The sequence below is a fragment of the Oncorhynchus mykiss genome, unplaced genomic scaffold, assembly GCF_013265735.2.
Source record: "Oncorhynchus mykiss isolate Arlee unplaced genomic scaffold, USDA_OmykA_1.1 un_scaffold_271, whole genome shotgun sequence".
Classification (NCBI taxonomy): domain Eukaryota; kingdom Metazoa; phylum Chordata; class Actinopteri; order Salmoniformes; family Salmonidae; genus Oncorhynchus; species Oncorhynchus mykiss.
The window spans coordinates 128,784-151,681 of record NW_023493725.1 but is presented as its reverse complement, the minus strand read 5'-3'; the positions used below and the strand labels follow the sequence as shown (position 1 = coordinate 151,681).

The 22,898-nt window shown below is 38.4% G+C and overlaps 1 protein-coding gene across 6 annotated transcripts in view; it reads right to left on the bottom strand.

Moving 5' to 3' along the window:
- Window positions 1–22,898, bottom strand: part of LOC110514870 (caskin-1) — a 142,042-nt gene that overhangs the window by 42,794 nt on the left and 76,350 nt on the right. For 4 of the 6 annotated variants that reach the window (XM_036973587.1, XM_036973586.1, XM_036973589.1 and 1 more), the window contains exons 10-11: window positions 14,268–14,385; window positions 2,905–3,153 (exon numbers count right to left, since the gene is read on the bottom strand). In XM_036973587.1, coding sequence (XP_036829482.1) covers window positions 2,905–3,153; window positions 14,268–14,385 — 367 coding nt within the window. The remainder of the gene's footprint in view (window positions 1–2,904; window positions 3,154–14,267; window positions 14,386–22,898) is intronic. The other 2 variants (XM_036973590.1, XM_036973591.1) reach the window with 1 other exon arrangement.

Below are 22,898 nucleotides of genomic sequence, written 5' to 3'. Positions count from 1 at the left end.
CACTGTAACCCTTGTTCAACAGCAACACCCCACTGTAACCCTTGTTCAACAGCAACACCCCACTGTAACTCTTGTTCAACAGCAACACTACACTGTAACCCTTGTTCAACAGCAACACTACACTGTAACCCTTGTTCAACAGCAAAACCACACTATAACACTTGTTCAAAAGCAACACCCCACTATAACCCTTGTTCAACAGCAACACAACACTAGACTGTAACCCTTGTTCAACAGCAACAGCAACACTACACTGTAACCCTTGTTCAACAGCATCACTACACTATAACCCTTGTTCAACAGCATCACCCCACTATAACCCTTGTTCAACAGCAACACCCCACTATATCCCTTGTTCAGCAGCAACACCACACTGTAACCCTTGTTCAACAGCAACACCCCACTGTAACCCTTGTTCAACAGCAACACTACACTGTAACCCTTGTTCAACAGCAGCACAACACTATAACCCTTGTTGAACAGCAACACTACACTATAACCCTTGTTCAACAGCATCACTACACTATAACCCTTGTTCAACAGCAACACAAAACCACACTGTAACCCTTGTTCAACAGCAACACCCCACTATAAGCCTTGTTCAACAGCAACACTACACTATAACCCTTGTTCAACAGCAACACAACACTGTAATCCTTGTTCAACAGCAACACCCCACTATAACCCTTGTTCAACAGCAACACTACACTGTAACCCTTGTTCAACAGCAACACAACACTATAACCCTTGTTCAACAGCAACACTACACTATAACCTTGTTCAACAGTAACACTACACTGTAACCCTTGTTCAACAGCAACACCCCACTGTAACCCTTGTTCAACAGCATCACTACAATATAACCCTTGTTCAACAGCATCACTACACTACAACCCTTGTTCAACAGCAACACTACACTGTAACCCTTGTTCAACAGCAACACCACACTGTAACCCTTGTTCAACATCAGCACTACACTACACTGTGACCCTTGTTCAACAGCTACACCCCACTATAACCCTTGTTCAACAGCAACACTACACCAGACTGTAACCCTTGTTCAACAGCATCATTACACTGTAACCCTTGTTCAACAGCAACACTACACCAGACTGTAACCCTTGTTCAACAGCAACACTACACTGTGACTCTTGTTCAACAGCAACACTACACTATAACCCTTGTTCAACAGCAACACTACACTGTAACCCTTGTTCAACAGCAACACAACACTACACTGTAACCCTTGTTTAACAGCAACACCACACTATAACCCTTGTTCAACAGCAACACCACACTGTAACCCTTGTTCAACAGCAACACTACACTGTAACCCTTGTTCAACAGCAACACAACACTACACTGTAACCCTTGTTTAACAGCAACACCACACTATAACCCTTGTTCAACAGCAACACTACAACAGACTGTAACCCTTGTTCAACAGCATCATTACACTGTAACCCTTGTTCAACAGCAACATCCCACTATAACCCTTGTTCAACAGCAGCACTACACTGTAACCCTTGTTCAACAGCATCACTACACTGTAACCCTTGTTCAACAGCAACACCCCACTATAACCTTGTTCAACAGCAACACTACACTATAACCCTTGTTCAACAGCAACACTACACTATAACCCTTGTTCAACAGCAACACTACACTATAACCCTTGTTCAACAGCAACACTACACTATAACCCTTGTTCAACAGCAACACTACACTATAACCCTTGTTCAACAGCAACACTACACTATAACCCTTGTTCAACAGCAACACTACACTGTAACCCTTGTTCAACAGCAACACAACACTACACTGTAACCCTTGTTTAACAGCAACACCCCACTATAACCCTCGTTCAACAGCAACACTACACTAAACCCTTGTTCAACAGCAACACTACACTAAACCCTTGTTCAACAGCAACACTACACTATAACCCTTGTTCAACAGCAACACTACACTGTAACCCTTGTTCAACAGCAACACTACACTATAACCCTTGTTCAACAGCAACACTACACTATAACCCTTGTTCAATAGCAACACCAGACTGTAACCCTTGTTCAACAGAAACACCACACTATAACCCTTGTTCAACAGCAACACTACACTGTAACCCTTGTTCAACAGCAACACACCACTACACTGTAACCCTTGTTTAACAGCAACACCCCACTATAACCCTTGTTTAACAGCAACACTACACTGTAACCCTTGTTCAACAGCATCATTACACTGTAACCCTTGTTCAACAGCAACACCCCAGTTACCCTTGTTCAACAGCAACACTACACTATAACCCTTGTTCAACAGCAACACTACACTGTAACCCTTGTTTTAAATGGATTGGGTGACAACAGCAACAACAGAAAAAACGACTTAAACTGTAACAGATGACATAGACCACAACTTTAAGCTGTAACAGATGACATAGACCACAACTTTAAACTGTAACAGATGACATAGACCACAACTATAAGCTGTAACAGATGACATAGACCACAACTTTAAGCTGTAACAGATGACATAGACCACAACTTTAAGCTGTAACAGATGACATAGACCACAACTATAAGCTGTAACAGATGACATAGACCACAACTTTAAGCTGTAACAGATGACATAGACCACAACTATAAGCTGTAACAGATGACATAGACCACAACTTTAACCTGGATATAAACAACTGTTTACCGAAAACCTCAAGGGATGACCTCACCAGAAAGAGCTCTCAGAGAGGTGAGAGTGGGTGAGCCAATCAGATATTAGATCATGGATAGGTAATCATCACCCCTTAAAGCTTTGGGGATAATAATAATAATAATAATAATAATAATAATAATAATAATAATAACATAAAATAATATAATAATAATGTATGAGGGGGGCGTGTACCTGGGGGGGTGGGGGGTGTGTCCCCCGGGGTCGTCACGGGCGACCTGTTATAGCCAAAGGAAGTGAATAGTGGAAGCAGTGGCTGATGGGTATGTGGAGGTGGAGGAGGCGGAGGAGGCAGGATATGGAACTGATGGAACGTGGTTTCGTTGCCGTTGACGACCGCTGAGATGGCGGGGGCGACCGTCGGCGTGGGAACGAGCTGTATCTTTTGAAACTGTTGGGTGTTAATGACTGTGCTCGGCAAACCTAGATACGATCACCGTGACGATGACACGACAACAAACAAACAAAAACAAACAACAACAAAAACAAAAAAATTGTAAGAGAAATCAAATTGAATTAAACCAATGAAAAACCTTAAATCACAAATCAATCGACAAGGTAACATGTTAGAGAGATGAACAAAGAGAGAGATGGAGGGAGGAGACGGACGGAGGGAATAGAGACGACTGTGACTAGGATGGAGAGAGGAGAGAAGAGGAGAAGGGTGGAAGGAGAGAGGAGAGGAATGGAGGCAGGAGAGGAGAGGATAGGAGAGAAGAGGAGAAGGGTGGAAGGAGAGAGGAGAGGAATGGAGGGAGGAGAGGAGAGGATAGGAGAGAAGAGGAGAAGGGTGGAAGGAGAGAGGAGAGGAATGGAGGGAGGAGAGGATAGGAGAGAAGAGGAGAAGGGTGGAAGGAGAGAGGAGAGGAATGGAAGGAAGAGAAGAATGGAGGGAGGAGACGATAGGAGAGGAGAGAAGAGGTGAAGGATAGAAGGAGAAGAGGAATGGAAGGAAGAGAGGATAGGAGAGGAGAGAAGAGGTGAAGGATAGAAGGAGGAGAGGAATGGAAGGAAGAGAGGATAGGAGAGGAGAGAAGAGGTGAAGGATAGAAGGAGGAGAGGAATGGAAGGAAGAGAGGAATGGAGGGAGGAGAGGATAGGAGAGGAGAGAAGAGGTGAAGGATAGAAGGAGGAGAGGAATGGAAGGAAGAGAGGATAGGAGAGGAGAGAAGAGGTGAAGGATAGAAGGAGGAGAGGAATGGAAGGAAGAGAGGAATGGAGGGAGGAGAGGATAGGAAAGGAAAAGGATGGAAGGAGGAGAGGAGAAGGATGGAAAGAGGAGAGGAGAGGAGAGGAGAGGAGAGGAGAGGAGAGGAGAAGGATGGACGGAGGGGATGGAAGGAGGAGAGGAGAAGGATGGACGGAGGAGAGGAGAAGGACGGAAGGAGGAGAGGAGAGGGATGGAAGGAGGAGAGGAGAGGAGAGGAGAGGAGAGGAGAAGGATGGACGGAGGGGATGGAAGGAGGAGAGGAGAAGGATGGAAGGAGGAGAGGAGAAGGACGGAAGGAGGAGAGGAGAGGGATGGAAGGAGGAGAGGAGAGGGATGGAAGGAGGAGAGGAGAGGGATGGAAGGAGGAGAGGAGAGGGGTGGAAGGAGGAGAGAGGAGAGGAGAGGAGAAGATAGGATAGGAGAGGAGAGGAAGGGAGAAGAGAAGAGGAGAGGAGAGGAGAGGAGAGGAGAGGAGAGAATGTAACTGTGAACTCCCTCTGAACACAGCTGCCTTACGTACACTATGTACTCTGGGTGTGTGTGTATTAGTGGAACTGTGTGTGTGTGCGTGTGTGTGCGCGTGTGTGTGTGTGTGTGTGTGTGTGTGTGTGTGTGTGTGTGTGTGTGTGTGTGTGTGTGTGTGTGTGTGTGTGTGGAACTGAGCATCTGGTATGACTCACTTCATGCTCACTTTATGCTTTGGGAAGACCGATGATTCAACGATCAGTGGAACACACACACACACACACACACACACACACACACACAGAGGGTCAGCTGTAAGGTAGTTGGTATCATGACAGAGGGTCAGCTGGAAGGTAGTTGGTATTGTGACAGAGGGTCAGCTGTAAGGTAGTTGGTATCGTGACAGACGGTCAGCTGTAAGGTAGTTGGTATCGTGACAGACGGTCAGCTGTAAGGTAGTTGGTATCATGACAGAGGGTCAGCTGTAAGGTAGTTGGTATCATGACAGAGGGTCAGCTGTAAGGTAGTTGGTATCATAACAGAGGGTCAGCTGTAAGGTAGTTGGTATCATGACAGAGGGTCAGCTGTAAGGTAGTTGGTATCATGACAGAGGGTCAGTTGTAAGGTAGTTGGTACATGACAGAGGGTCAGCTGTAAGGTAGTTGGCATCGTGACAGAGGGTCAGCTGTAAGGTAATTGGTATCGTGACAGAGGGTCAGCTGTAAGGTAGTTGGTATCGTGACAGAGGGTCAGCTGGAAGGTAGTTGGTATCGTGACAGAGGGTCAGCTGGAAGGTAGTTGATATCGTGACAGAGGGTCAGCTGTAAGGTAGTTGGCATCGTGACAGAGTGTCAGCTGTAAGGTAATTGGTATCGTGACAGAGGGTCAGCTGGAAGGTAGTTGGTATCGTGACAGAGGGTCAGCTGTAAGGTAGTTGGTATCGTGACAGAGGGTCAGCTGGAAGGTAGTTGGTATCGTGACAGAGGGTCAGCTGGAAGGTAGTTGGTATCGTGACAGAGGGTCAGCTGTAAGGTAGTTGGCATCGTGACAGAGGGTCAGCTGTAAGGTAATTGGTATCGTGACAGAGGGTCAGCTGGAAGGTAGTTGGTATCGTGACAGAGGGTCAGCTGTAAGGTAGTTGGCATTGTGACAGAGGGTCAGCTGTAAGGTAGCTGGTATCGTGACAGAGGGTCAGCTGTAAGGTGTTGGTATCATGACAGAAGGTAAGGTAGTTGGTATCGTGACAGAGGGTCAGCTGTAAGGTAGTTGGTATCGTGACAGAGGGTCAGCTGTAGGGTTGTTTGGTATCATGACAGAGGGTCAGTTGTAAGGTAGTTGGTATCGTGACAGAGGGTCAGCTGTAAGGTAGTTGGTATCGTGACAGAGGGTCAGCTGTAAGGTAGTTGGTATCATGACAGAGGGTCAGCTGCACGGTAGATGTATGGTATCATGACAGAGGGTCAGCTGTGTTCATATCAGCAGTAGAGAAACAACCGACAGGAAGGACAAGAGTGAGAAGTTGTGCTTGTAGAGAGAGAAGAAGAAATTAGAGAAAGGATGTTGGGAGAAACAGCCAAACAGCCGATGTGAAACAAAACAGACAAACATGAAAAAAACAGACAGACAGACAGACCCCCCAAGGTACAGACCCCCCAGGGTACAGACCCCCCAAGGTACAGACCCCCCCAGGGTACAGACCCCCCAAGGTACAGACCCCCAAGGTACAGACCCCCCAGGGTACAGACCCCCCAGGGTACAGACCCCCCAAGGTACAGACCCCCCAGGGTACAGACCCCCCAAGGTACAGACCCCCCAGGGTACAGACCCCCCAAGGTACAGACCCCCAGGGTACAGACCCCCCAGGGTACAGACCCCCCAAGGTACAGACCCCCCCAGGGTACAGACCCCCCAAGATACAGACCCCCCAAGGTACAGACCCCCCAAGATACAGACCCCACAAGATACAGACCCCACAAGGTACAGACCCCCCAAGGTATAGATATGACACCACTAGATACAGTGCCTTGCGAAAGTATTTGGCCCCCTTGAACTTTGCGACCTTTTGCCACATTTCAGACTTCAAACATAAAGATATAAAACTGTATTTTTTTGTGAAGAATCAACAACAAGTGGGACACAATCATGAAGTGGAACGACATTTATTGGATATTTCAAACTTTTTTAACAAATCAAAAACTGAAAAATTGGGCGTGCAGTTTTATATCTTTATGTTTGAAGCCTGAAATGTGGCAAAAGGTCGCAAAGTTCAAGGGGGCCGAATACTTTCGCAAGGCACTGTATGACACCACTAGAAATACATATGACACCACTAGATATAAATATGACACCACTAGATATAGATATGACACCACTAGATATAGATATGACACCACTACCTGCAGATATGAATGACACCACTACCTGCAGATAAGACACCACTAGATATAGATATGACACCACTAGGTGTAGATATGACACCACTAGATATAGATATGACACCACTAGATATAGATATGACACCACTAGGTGTAGATATGACACCACTAGGTATAGATATGACACCACTAGATATAGATATGACACCACTACCTGCAGATATGAATGACACCACTACCTGCAGATAAGACACCACTAGATATAGATATGACACCACTAGATGTAGATATGACACCACTAGATATAGATATGACACCACTAGATATAGATATGACACCACTAGATATAGATATGACACCACTAGGTGTAGATATGACACCACTAGATATAGATATGACACCACTAGATATAGAAATTACACCACTAGATATAGATATGACACCACTAGATATAGATATGACACCACTAGGTGTAGATATGACACCACTAGGTATAGATATGACACCACTAGATATAGATATGACACCACTACCTGCAGATATGAATGACACCACTACCTGCAGATAAGACACCACTAGGTATAGATATGACACCACTAGATATAGATATGACACCACTACCTGCAGATATGAATGACACCACTACCTGCAGATAAGACACCACTAGGTATAGATATGACACCACTAGGTGTAGATATGACACCACTAGATATAGATATGACACCACTAGGTACATATATGACACCACTAGATATAGATATGACACCACTAGGTGTAGATATGACACCACTAGATATAGATATGACACCACTAGATATAGATATGACACCACTACCTGCAGATATGACACCACTAGGTGTAGATATGACACCACTAGATATAGATATGACACCACTAGGTGTAGATATGACACCACTAGATATAGATATGACACCACTACCTGCAGATATGAATGACACCACTAGGTGTAGATATGACACCACTAGATATAGATATGACACCACTACCTGCAGATATGAATGACACCACTACCTGCAGATAAGACACCACTAGATATAGATATGACACCACTAGGTGTAGATATGACACCACTAGATATAGATATGACACCACTAGATATAGATATGACACCACTAGGTACATATATGACACCACTAGGTACATATATGACACCACTAGGTGTAGATATGACACCACTAGGTGTAGATATGACACCACTAGATATATATATATATGACACCACTAGGTGTAGATATGACACCACTAGGTATAGATATGACACCACTAGATATAGATATGACACCACTACCTGCAGATATGAATGACACCACTACCTGCAGATAAGACACCACTAGATATAGATATGACACCACTAGATACATATATATGACACCACTAGGTATAGATATGACACCACTAGACATAGATAAGACACCACTAGATATAGATAAGACACCACTAGATATATATATGACACCACTAGGTATAGATATGACACCACTAGGTACATATATGACACCACTAGGTACATATATGACACCACTAGGTACATATATGACACCACTAGATATAGATATGACACCACTAGGTGTAGATATGACACCACTAGGTGTAGATATGACACCACTAGATATATATATATATGACACCACTACCTGCAGATATGACACCACTACCTGCAGATATAACACCACTAGGTGTAGATATGACACCACTAGATATAGATATGACACCACTAGATATAGATATGACACCACTAGATATAGATATGACACCACTAGATATAGATATGACACCACTAGATATAGATATGACACCACTAGGTACATATATGACACCACTAGGTACATATATGACACCACTAGGTGTAGATATGACACCACTAGGTGTAGATATGACACCACTAGATATATATATATGACACCACTACCTGCAGATATGACACCACTAGGTGTAGATATGACACCACTAGATATAGATATGACACCACTAGGTATAGATATGACACCACTAGGTGTAGATATGACACCACTAGATATAGATATGACACCACTAGATATAGATATGACACCACTACCTGCAGATATGACACCACTAGGTGTAGATATGACACCACTAGATATAGTTATGACACCACTAGGTATAGATATGACACCACTAGGTGTAGATATGACACCACTAGATATAGATATGACACCACTACCTGCAGATATGACACCACTAGGTGTAGATATGACACCACTAGATATAGTTATGACACCACTAGGTATAGATATGACACCACTAGGTGTAGATATGACACCACTAGATATAGTTATGACACCACTAGGTATAGATATGACACCACTAGGTGTAGATATGACACCACTAGATATAGATATGACACCACTAGATATAGATATGACACCACTACCTGCAGATATGACACCACTAGGTGTAGATATGACACCACTAGGTGTAGATATGACACCACTAGATATAGATATGACACCACTAGGTGTAGATATGACACCACTAGATATAGATATGACACCACTAGGTGTAGATATGACACCACTAGATATAGATATGACACCACTAGGTGTAGATATGACACCACTAGATATAGATATGACACCACTAGATATAGATATGACACCACTACCTGCAGATATGACACCACTACCTGCAGATATGACACCACTAGGTGTAGATATGACACCACTAGATATAGATATGACACCACTAGGTATAGATATGACACCACTAGGTGTAGATATGACACCACTAGATATAGATATGACACCACTAGATATAGATATGACACCACTAGGTGTAGATATGACACCACTAGGTGTAGATATGACACTACTAGGTGTAGATATGACACCACTAGGTGTAGATATGACACCACTAGATATAGATATGACACCATTAGGTATAGATTTGACACCACTAGATATGACACCACTAGGTGTAGATATGACGCCACTAGATGTAAATATGACACCACTAGATATAGATATGACACCACTAGATACCACTAGAGCTGTATCATTGCCTTTATCCGCTACGGATCCGCAGTCAAACGACCAACCCTCATCACTGTCTAACGCTCCCTAAAACACTTCTGTGGGCAGGCCTTTCTAATCGACCTGGCCCGGGTATCCTGGAAGGATATTGACCTCATCCCGTCAGTTGAGGATGCCTGGTCATTCTATAAAAGTAACTTCCTCACCATTTTAGATAAGCATGCTCCGTTCAAAAAATGCAGAACTAAGAACAGATACAGCCCTTGGTTCACCCCAGACCTGACTGCCCTCGACCAGCACAAAAACATCCTGTGGCGGACTGCACTAACATCGAATAGTCCCCGCGATATGCAACTGTTCAGGGAAGTCCGGAACCAATACACGCAGTCAGTCAGGAAAGCTAAGGCCAGCTTCTTCAGGCAGAAGTTTGCATCCTGTAGCTCCAACTCCAAAAAGTTATGGGACACTGTGAAGTCCATGGAGAACAAGAGCACCTCCTCCCAGCTGCCCACTGCACTGAGGCTAGGAAACATTGTCACCACCGATAAATCCATGATTATCGAAAACTTCAACAAGCATTTCTCAGCGGCTGGCCATGCCTTCCACCTGGCTACTCCAACCTCGGTCAACAGCTCCGCCCCCCCCGCAGCTACTCGCCCAAACCTCTCCAGGTTCTCCTTTACCCAAATCCAGATAGCAGATGTTCTGAAAGAGCTGCAAAACCTGGACCCGTACAAATCAGCTGGGCTTGACAATCTGGACCCTCTATTTCTGAAACTATCCGCCGCCATTGTCGCAACCCCTATTACCAGCCTGTTCAACCTCTCTTTCATATCGTCTGAGATCCCCAAGGATTGGAAAGCTGCCGCAGTCATCCCCCTCTTCAAAGGGGGAGACACCCTGGACCCAAACTGTTACAGACCTATATCCATCCTGCCCTGCCTATCTAAGGTCTTTGAAAGCCAAGTCAACAAACAGGTCACTGACCATCTCGAATCCGACCGTACATTCTCCGCTGTGCAATCTAGCCACGCTTAAGGTACTAAACAACATCATAACCGCCATCGATAAGAGACATTACTGTGCAGCCGTCTTCATCGACCTGGCCAAGGCTTTCGACTCTGTCAATCACCATATTCTTATCGGCAGACTCAGTAGCCTTGGTTTTTCTGATGACTGCCTTGCCTGGTTCACCAACTACTTTGCAGACAGAGTTCAGTGTGTCAAATCGGAGGGCATGCTGTCCGGTCCTCTGGCAGTCTCTATGGGGGTGCCACAGGGTTCAATTCTCGGGCCGACTCTTTTCTCTGTATATATCAATGATGTTGCTCTTGCTGCGGGCGATTCCCTGATCCACCTCTACGCAGACGACACCATTCTATATACTTCCGGCCCGTCCTTGGACACTGTGCTATCTAACCTCCAAACGAGCTTCAATGCCATACAGCACTCCTTCCGTGGCCTCCAACTGCTCTTAAACGCTAGTAAAACCAAATGCATGCTTTTCAACCGTTCGCTGCCTGCACCCGCTCGCCTGACTAGCATCACCACCCTGGATGGTTCCGACCTAGAATATGTGGACATCTATAAGTACCTAGGTGTCTGGCTAGACTGTAAACTCTCCTTCCAAACTCATATCAAACATCTCCAATCTAAAATCAAATCTAGAATCGGCTTTCTATTCCGAAACAAAGCCTCCTTCACTCACGCCGCCAAACTTACCCTAGAAAAACTGACTATCCTACCGATCCTCGACTTTGGCGATGTCATCTACAAAATAGCTTCCAATACTCTACTCAGCAAACTGGATGCAGTCTATCACTGTGCCATCCGTTTTGTCACCAAAGCCCCTTATACCACCCACCACTGCGACCTGTATGCTCTAGTCGGCTGGCCCTCGCTACATATTCGTCACCAGACCCACTGGCTCCAGGTCATCTACAAGTCCATGCTAGGTAAAGCTCCGCCTTATCTCAGTTCACTGGTCACGATGGCAACACCCACCAGTAGCACGCGCTCCAGCAGGTGTATCTCACTGATCATCCCTAAAGCCAACACCTCATTTGGCCGCCTTTCGTTCCAGTTCTCTGCTGCCTGCGACTGGAATGAATTGCAAAAATCGCTGAAGTTGGAGACTTTTATCTCCCTCACCAACTTCAAACATCTGCTATCTGAGCAGCTAACCGATCGCTGCAGCTGTACATAGTCTATCGGTAAATAGCCCACCCATTTTTACCTACCTCATCCCCATACTGTTTATATTTATTTACTTTTCTGCTCTTTTGCACACCAGTATCTCTACCTGCACATAACCATCTGATCATTTATCACTCCAGTGTTAATCTGCTAAATTTTAATTATTCACCTACCTCCTCATGCCTTTTGCACACAATGTATATAGACTCTCTTTTTTTTCTACTGTGTTATTGACTTGTTAATTGTTTACTCCATGTGTAACTCTGTGTTGTCTGCTCATACTGCTATGCTTTATCTTGACCAGGTCGCAGTTGCAAATAAGAACTTGTTCTCAACTAGCCTACCTGGTTAAATGAAGGTGTTCTCAACTAGCCTACCTGGTTAAATAAAGGTGTTCTCAACCAGCCTACCTGGGTAAATAAAGGTGTTCTCAACTAGCCTACCTGGTTAAATAAAGGTGTTCTCAACTAGCCTACCTGGTTAAATAAAGGTGTTCTCAACTAGCCTACCTGGTTAAATAAAGGTGTTCTCAACTAGCCTACCTGGTTAAATAAAGGTGTTCTCAACTAGCCTACCTGGTTAAATAAAGGTGTTCTCAACTAGCCTACCTGGTTAAATAAAGGTGTTCTCAACTAGCCTACCTGGTTAAATAAAGGTGTTCTCAACTAGCCTACCTGGTTAAATAAAGGTGTTCTCAACTAGCCTACCTGGTTAAATAAAGGTGTTCTCAACTAGCCTACCTGGTTAAATAAAGGTGTTCTCAACTAGCCTACCTGGTTAAATAAAGGTGTTCTCAACTAGCCTACCTGGTTAAATAAAGGTGAAATAAAAAAATAAAAAAATATCAGACTGGTAGCTTAGCTCCCTCTACTGGTTCAGTCGTGGAACAGCACCTAGTCACACAGTCCAGTCAGCAGTAGACAATGCAGGCTGGTTGATAGATAGAGCTGTATCAGACTGGTAGCTTAGCTCCCTCTACTGGTTCAGTCGTGGAACAGCACCTAGTCACACAGTCCAGTCAGCAGTAGACAATGCAGGCTGGTTGATAGATAGAGCTGTATCAGACTGGTAGCTTAGCTCCCTCTACTGGTTCAGTCGTGGAACAGCACCTAGTCACACAGTCCAGTCAGCAGTAGACAATGCAGGCTGGTTGATAGATAGAGCTGTATCAGACTGGTAGCTTAGCTCCCTCTACTGGTTCAGTCGTGGAACAGCACCTAGTCACACAGTCCAGTCAGCAGTAGACAATGCAGGCTGGTTGATAGATAGAGCTGTATCAGACTGGTAGCTTAGCTCCCTCTACTGGTTCAGTCGTGGAACAGCACCTAGTCACACAGTCCAGTCAGCAGTAGACAATGCAGGCTGGTTGATAGATAGAGCTGTATCAGACTGGTAGCTTAGCTCCCTCTACTGGTTCAGTCGTGGAACAGCACCTAGTCACACAGTCCAGTCAGCAGTAGACAATGCAGGCTGGTTGATAGATAGAGCTGTATCAGACTGGTAGCTTAGCTCCCTCTACTGGTTCAGTCGTGGAACAGCACCTAGTCACACAGTCCAGTCAGCAGTAGACAATGCAGGCTGGTTGATAGATAGAGCTGTATCAGACTGGTAGCTTAGCTCCCTCTACTGGTTCAGTCGTGGAACAGCACCTAGTCACACAGTCCAGTCAGCAGTAGACAATGCAGGCTGGTTGATAGATAGAGCTGTATCAGACTGGTAGCTTAGCTCCCTCTACTGGTTCAGTCGTGGAACAGCACCTAGTCACACAGTCCAGTCAGCAGTAGACAATGCAGGCTGGTTGATAGATAGAGCTGTATCAGACTGGTAGCTTAGCTCCCTCTACTAGACTCTAACAGGGCTGTACTGCAGGTTAGACTCTAACAGGGCTGTACTGCAGGTTAGACTCTAACAGGGCTGTACTGCAGGTTAGACTCTAACAGGGCTGTACTGCAGGTTAGACTCTAACAGGGATGTACTACAGGTTAGACTCTAACAGGGCTGTACTGCAGGTTAGACTCTAACAGGGCTGTACTGCAGGTTAGACTAACAGGGCTGTACTGCAGGTTAGACTCTAACAGGGCTGTACTGCAGGTTAGACTCTAACAGGGATGTACTGCAGGTTAGACTCTAACAGGGCTGTACTGCAGGTTAGACTCTAACAGGGATGTACTACAGGTTAGACTCTAACAGGGCTGTACTACAGGTTAGACTCTAACAGGGATGTACTGCAGGTTAAAGGATAATTCCCGAGAACCCAAAAGAACACGCACAAACACACACCTGTTCTCTTGTTGATGACCTCCACTATTGTAGAAGGGAAGTAGCCCACGCGGTCATTTCCTGTACGGTTGTCATGGATACAGCCCTTCCAGCGCCCGTCAACATGCTGCTCGAGAACCTGCCAGAGAAAACAAAGAAATTCAACGTAGCAGAGTAGAATATAATAAACAGAGAACGGAAGAATAGAGTAGAATAGAGTAGAATATAATAAACAGAGAACAGAAGAATATAGTAGAATATAATAAACAGAGAACAGAAGAATAGAATACAATAGAGTAGAATATAATAAACAGAGAACGGAACAATAGAGTACAATAGAGTAGAATATAATAAACAGAGAACAGTAGAATAGAGTAGAATAGAGTAGAATATAATAAACAGAGAACAGAAGAATAGAGTAGAATATAATAAACAGAGAACAGAAGAATAGAGTAGAATATAATAAACAGAGAACAGAAGAATAGAGTAGAATAGAGTAGAATATAATAAACAGAGAACAGTAGAATAGAGTAGAATATAATAAACAGAGAACAGAAGAATAGAGTAGAATAGAGTAGAATATAATAAACAGAGAACAGAACAATAGAGTACAATAGAGTAGAATATAATAAACAGAGAACAGTAGAATAGAGTAGAATAGAGTAGAATATAATAAACAGAGAACAGAAGAATATAGTAGAATATAATAAACAGAGAACAGAAGAATAGAGTAGAATAGAGTAGAATATAATAAACAGAGAACGGAAGAATAGAGTACAACAGAGTAGAATATAATAAACAGAGAACAGAAGAATAGAGTACAATAGAGTAGAATATAATAAACAGAGAACAGAAGAATAAAGTAGAATATAATAAACAGAGAACAGAAGAATAGAGTAGAATATAATAAACAGAGAACGGAAGAATAGAGTAGAATAGAGTAGAAATAATAAACAGAGAACAGAAGAATAGAGTAGAATAGAGTACAATATAATAAACAGAGAACAGAAGAATAGAGTACAATAGAGTAGAATATAATAAACAGAGAACAGTAGAATAGGGTAGAATATAATAAACAGAGAACAGTAGAATAGAGTAGAATAGAGTAGAATATAATAAACAGAGAACAGAAGAATAGAGTAGAATATAATAAACAGAGAACAGAAGAATAGAGTACAATAGAGTAGAATATAATAAACAGAGAACAGAAGAATAGAGTAGAATAGAGTAGAATATAATAAACAGAGAACAGTAGAATAGAGTACAATAGAGTAGAATATAATAAACAGAGAACAGTAGAATAGAGTACAATAGAGTAGAATATAATAAACAGAGAACAGAAGAATAGAGTAGAATAGAGTAGAATATAATAAACAGAGAACAGTAGAATAGAGTACAATAGAGTAGAATATAATAAACAGAGAACAGTAGAATAGAGTACAATAGAGTAGAATATAATAAACAGAGAACAGAAGAATAGAGTACAATAGAGTAGAATATAATAAACAGAGAACAGAAGAATAGAGTAGAATATAATAAACAGAGAACAGAAGAATAGAGTAGAATATAATAAACAGAGAACAGAAGAATAGAGTACAATATAGTAGAATATAATAAACAGAGAACAGAAGAATAGAGTAGAATATAATAAACAGAGAACAGAAGAATAGAGTAGAATATAATAAACAGAGAACGGAAGAATAGAGTAGAATAGAGTAGAAATAATAAACAGAGAACAGAAGAATAGAGTAGAATAGAGTAGAATATAATAAACAGAGAACAGAAGAATAGAGTACAATAGAGTAGAATATAATAAACAGAGAACAGTAGAATAGAGTAGAATAGAGTAGAATATAATAAACAGAGAACAGAAGAATAGAGTACAATAGAGTATAATATAATGAACAGAGAACAGTAGAATAGAGTAGAATATAATAAACAGAGAACAGAAGAATAGAGTAGAATATAATAAACAGAGAACAGAAGAATAGAGTACAATAGAGTAGAATATAATAAACAGAGAACAGTAGAATAGAGTAGAATATAATAAACAGAGAACAGTAGAATAGAGTAGAATATAATAAACAGAGAACAGAAGAATAGAGTAGAATAGAGTAGAATATAATAAACAGAGAACAGAAGAATATAGTAGAATATAATAAACAGAGAACAGAAGAATAGAATACAATAGAGTAGAATATAATAAACAGAGAACGGAAGAATAGAGTAGAATAGAGTAGAATATAATAAACAGAGAACAGAAGAATAGAGTACAATAGAGTAGAATATAATAAACAAAGAACAGTAGAATAGAGTAGAATATAATAAACAGAGAACAGAAGAATAGAATACAATAGAGTAGAATATAATAAACAGAGAACGGAAGAATAGAGTAGAATAGAGTAGAATATAATAAACAGAGAACAGAAGAATAGAGTAGAATAGAGTAGAATATAATAAACAGAGAACAGTAGAATATAGTAGAATATAATAAACAGAGAACAGAAGAATAGAGTACAATAGAGTAGAATATAATAAACAGAGAACAGTAGAATAGAGTAGAATATAATAAACAGAGAACGGAAGAATAGAGTAGAATAGAGTAGAATATAATAAACAGAGAACAGAAGAATAGAGTAGAATATAATAAACAGAGAACGGAAGAATAGAATACAATAGAGTAGAATATAATAAACAGAGAACGGAAGAATAGAGTAGAATAGAGTAGAATATAATAAACAGAGAACAGAAGAATAGAGTAGAATAGAGTAGAATATAATAAACAGAGAACGGAAGAATAGAATACAATAGAGTAGAATATAATAAACAGAGAACGGAAGAATAGAGTAGAATAGAGTAGAATATAATAAACAGAGAACAGAAGAATATAGTAGAATATAATAAACAGAGAACAGAAGAATAGAGTAGACTATAATAAACAGAGAACAGAAGAATAGAGTAGAATATAATAAACAGAGAACAGAAGAATAGAGTAGAATAGAGTAGAATATAATAAACAGAGAACAGTAGAATAGAGTAGAATATAATAAACAGAGAACAGAAGAATAGAGTAGAATAGAGTAGAATATAATAAACAGAGAACAGAAGAATAGAGTAGAATAGAGTAGAATATAATAAACAGAGAACAGAAGAATAGAGTAGAATATAATAAACAGAGAACAGAAGAATAGAGTAGAATAGAGTAGAATATAATAAACAGAGAACAGAAGAATAGAGTACAATAGAGTAGAATATAATAAACAGAGAACAGAAGAATAGAGTAGAATATAATAAACAGAGAACAGAAGAATAGAGTAGAATATAATAAACAGAGAACAGAAGAATAGAGTAGAATAGAGTAGAATATAATAAACAGAGAACAGAAGAATAGAGTAGAATAGAGTAGAATATAATAAACAGAGAACAGAAGAATAGAGTAGAATATAATAAACAGAGAACAGAAGAATAGAGTAGAATAGAGTAGAATATAATAAACAGAGAACAGAAGAATAGAGTACAATAGAGTAGAATATAATAAACAGAGAACAGAAGAATAGAGTAGAATAGAGTAGAATATAATAAACAGAGAACAGAAGAATAGAGTACAATAGAGTATAATATAATGAACAGAGAACAGTAGAATAGAGTAGAATATAATAAACAGAGAACAGAAGAATAGAGTAGAATATAATAAACAGAGAACAGAAGAATAGAGTACAATAGAGTAGAATATAATAAACAGAGAACAGTAGAATAGAGTAGAATATAATAAACAGAGAACAGTAGAATAGAGTAGAATATAATAAACAGAGAACAGAAGAATAGAGTAGAATAGAGTAGAATATAATAAACAGAGAACAGAAGAATATAGTAGAATATAATAAACAGAGAACAGAAGAATAGAATACAATAGAGTAGAATATAATAAACAGAGAACGGAAGAATAGAGTAGAATAGAGTAGAATATAATAAACAGAGAACAGAAGAATAGAGTACAATAGAGTAGAATATAATAAACAAAGAACAGTAGAATAGAGTAGAATATAATAAACAGAGAACAGAAGAATAGAATACAATAGAGTAGAATATAATAAACAGAGAACGGAAGAATAGAGTAGAATAGAGTAGAATATAATAAACAGAGAACAGAAGAATAGAGTAGAATAGAGTAGAATATAATAAACAGAGAACAGTAGAATATAGTAGAATATAATAAACAGAGAACAGAAGAATAGAGTACAATAGAGTAGAATATAATAAACAGAGAACAGTAGAATAGAGTAGAATATAATAAACAGAGAACGGAAGAATAGAGTAGAATAGAGTAGAATATAATAAACAGAGAACAGAAGAATAGAGTAGAATATAATAAACAGAGAACGGAAGAATAGAATACAATAGAGTAGAATATAATAAACAGAGAACGGAAGAATAGAGTAGAATAGAGTAGAATATAATAAACAGAGAACAGAAGAATAGAGTAGAATAGAGTAGAATATAATAAACAGAGAACGGAAGAATAGAATACAATAGAGTAGAATATAATAAACAGAGAACGGAAGAATAGAGTAGAATAGAGTAGAATATAATAAACAGAGAACAGAAGAATATAGTAGAATATAATAAACAGAGAACAGAAGAATAGAGTAGACTATAATAAACAGAGAACAGAAGAATAGAGTAGAATATAATAAACAGAGAACAGAAGAATAGAGTAGAATAGAGTAGAATATAATAAACAGAGAACAGTAGAATAGAGTAGAATATAATAAACAGAGAACAGAAGAATAGAGTAGAATAGAGTAGAATATAATAAACAGAGAACAGAAGAATAGAGTAGAATAGAGTAGAATATAATAAACAGAGAACAGAAGAATAGAGTAGAATATAATAAACAGAGAACAGAAGAATAGAGTAGAATAGAGTAGAATATAATAAACAGAGAACAGAAGAATAGAGTACAATAGAGTAGAATATAATAAACAGAGAACAGAAGAATAGAGTAGAATATAATAAACAGAGAACAGAAGAATAGAGTAGAATATAATAAACAGAGAACAGAAGAATAGAGTAGAATAGAGTAGAATATAATAAACAGAGAACAGAAGAATAGAGTAGAATAGAGTAGAATATAATAAACAGAGAACAGAAGAATAGAGTAGAATATAATAAACAGAGAACAGAAGAATAGAGTAGAATAGAGTAGAATATAATAAACAGAGAACAGAAGAATAGAGTACAATAGAGTAGAATATAATAAACAGAGAACAGAAGAATAGAGTAGAATAGAGTAGAATATAATAAACAGAGAACAGAAGAATAGAGTAGAATATAATAAACAGAGAACAGAAGAATAGAGTACAATAGAGTAGAATATAATAAACAGAGAACAGTAGAATAGAGTAGAATATAATAAACAGAGAACAGAAGAATAGAGTAGAATATAATAAACAGAGAACAGAAGAATAGAGTACAATAGAGTAGAATATAATAAACAGAGAACAGTAGAATAGAGTAGAATATAATAAACAGAGAACGGAAGAATAGAGTAGAATATAATAAACAGAGAACAGTAGAATAGAGTAGAATATAATAAACAGAGAACAGAAGAATAGAGTAGAATAGAGTAGAATATAATAAACAGAGAACAGAAGAATAGAGTACAATAGAGTAGAATATAATAAACAGAGAACAGAAGAATAGAGTACAATAGAGTAGAATATAATAAACAGAGAACAGAAGAATAGAGTAGAATATAATAAACAGAGAACGGAAGAATAGAGTAGAATATAATAAACAGAGAACAGTAGAATAGAGTAGAATATAATAAACAGAGAACAGAAGAATAGAGTAGAATAGAGTAGAATATAATAAACAGAGAACAGAAGAATAGAGTACAATAGAGTAGAATATAATAAACAGAGAACAGAAGAATAGAGTAGAATATAATAAACAGAGAACAGAAGAATAGAGTAGAATATAATAAACAGAGAACAGAAGAATAGAGTACAATAGAGTAGAATATAATAAACAGAGAACAGTAGAATAGAGTAGAATATAATAAACAGAGAACGGAAGAATAGAGTAGAATATAATAAACAGAGAACAGTAGAATAGAGTAGAATATAATAAACAGAGAACAGTAGAATAGAGTAGAATATAATAAACAGAGAACAGAAGAATAGAGTAGAATAGAGTAGAATATAATAAACAGAGAACAGAAGAATAGAGTACAATAGAGTAGAATATAATAAACAGAGAACAGAAGAATAGAGTACAATAGAGTAGAATATAATAAACAGAGAACAGAAGAATAGAGTAGAATATAATAAACAGAGAACGGAAGAATAGAGTAGAATATAATAAACAGAGAACAGTAGAATAGAGTAGAATATAATAAACAGAGAACAGAAGAATAGAGTAGAATAGAGTAGAATATAATAAACAGAGAACAGAAGAATAGAGTACAATAGAGTAGAATATAATAAACAGAGAACAGAAGAATAGAGTAGAATATAATAAACAGAGAACAGAAGAATAGAGTAGAATATAATAAACAGAGAACAGAAGAATAGAGTACAATAGAGTAGAATATAATAAACAGAGAACAGTAGAATAGAGTAGAATATAATAAACAGAGAACGGAAGAATAGAGTAGAATATAATAAACAGAGAACAGTAGAATAGAGTAGAATATAATAAACAGAGAACAGAAGAATAGAGTAGAATAGAGTAGAATATAATAAACAGAGAACAGAAGAATAGAGTACAATAGAGTAGAATATAATAAACAGAGAACAGAAGAATAGAGTACAATAGAGTAGAATATAATAAACAGAGAACAGAAGAATAGAGTAGAATATAATAAACAGAGAACGGAAGAATAGAGTAGAATATAATAAACAGAGAACAGTAGAATAGAGTAGAATATAATAAACAGAGAACAGAAGAATAGAGTAGAATATAGTAGAATATAATAAACAGAGAACAGAAGAATAGAGTACAATAGAGTAGAATATAATAAACAGAGAACAGAAGAATAGAGTATAATAGAGTAGAATATAATAAACAGAGAACAGAAGAATAGAGTAGAATATAATAAACAGAGAACAGAAGAATAGAGTAGAATAGAGTAGAATATAATAAACAGAGAACGGAAGAATAGAGTAGAATATAATAAACAGAGAACGGAAGAATAGAGTAGAATATAATAAACAGAGAACAGAAGAATAGAGTAGAATAGAGTAGAATATAATAAACAGAGAACGGAAGAATAGAGTAGAATATAATAAACAGAGAACGGAAGAATAGAGTAGAATATAATAAACAGAGAACAGTAGAATAGAGTAGAATATAATAAACAGAGAACAGAAGAATAGAGTAGAATAGAGTAGAATATAATAAACAGAGAACAGTAGAATAGAGTCGAATATAATAAACAGAGAACGGAACAATAGAGTAGAATATAATAAACAGAGAACAGTAGAATAGAGTAGAATATAATAAACAGAGAACGGAAGAATAGAGTAGAATATAATAAACAGAGAACAGTAGAATAGAGTAGAATATAATAAACAGAGAACAGAAGAATAGAGTAGAATATAATAAACAGAGAACAGAAGAATAGAGTAGAATAGAGTAGAATATAATAAACAGAGAACAGTAGAATAGAGTAGAATATAATAAACAGAGAACAGAAGAATAGAGTAGAATATAGTAGAATATAATAAACAGAGAACAGAAGAATAGAGTACAATAGAGTAGAATATAATAAACAGAGAACAGAAGAATAGAGTACAATAGAGTAGAATATAATAAACAGAGAACAGAAGAATAGAGTAGAATAGAGTAGAATATAATAAACAGAGAACAGTAGAATAGAGTAGAATATAATAAACAGAGAACAGAAGAATAGAGTAGAATAGAGTAGAATATAATAAACAGAGAACAGAAGAATAGAGTAGAATATAATAAACAGAGAACAGAAGAATAGAGTAGAATAGAGTAGAATATAATAAACAGAGAACAGTAGAATAGAGTACAATAGAGTAGAATATAATAAACAGAGAACAGAAGAATAGAGTAGAATATAATAAACAGAGAACAGAAGAATAGAGTAGAATATAATAAACAGAGAACAGAAGAATAGAGTAGAATAGAGTAGAATATAATAAACAGAGAACAGAAGAATAGAATAGAATATAATAAACAGAGAACAGAAGAATAGAGTACAATAGAGTAGAATATAATAAACAGAGAACAGAAGAATAGAGTACAATAGAGTAGAATATAATAAACAGAGAACAGAAGAATAGAGTACAATAGAGTAGAATATAATAAACAGAGAACAGAAGAATAGAGTAGAATATAATAAACAGAGAACAGAAGAATAGAGTACAATAGAGTAGAAATAATAAACAGAGAACAGAACAATAGAGTAGAATATAATAAACAGAGAACAGAAGAATAGAGTAGAATAGAGTAGAATATAATAAACAGAGAACAGAAGAATATAGTAGAATATAATAAACAGAGAACAGAAGAATAGAGTCCAATAGAGTAGAATATAATAAACAGAGAACAGAAGAATATAGTAGAATATAATAAACCGAGAACAGTAGAATAGAGTACAATAGAGTAGAATATAATAAA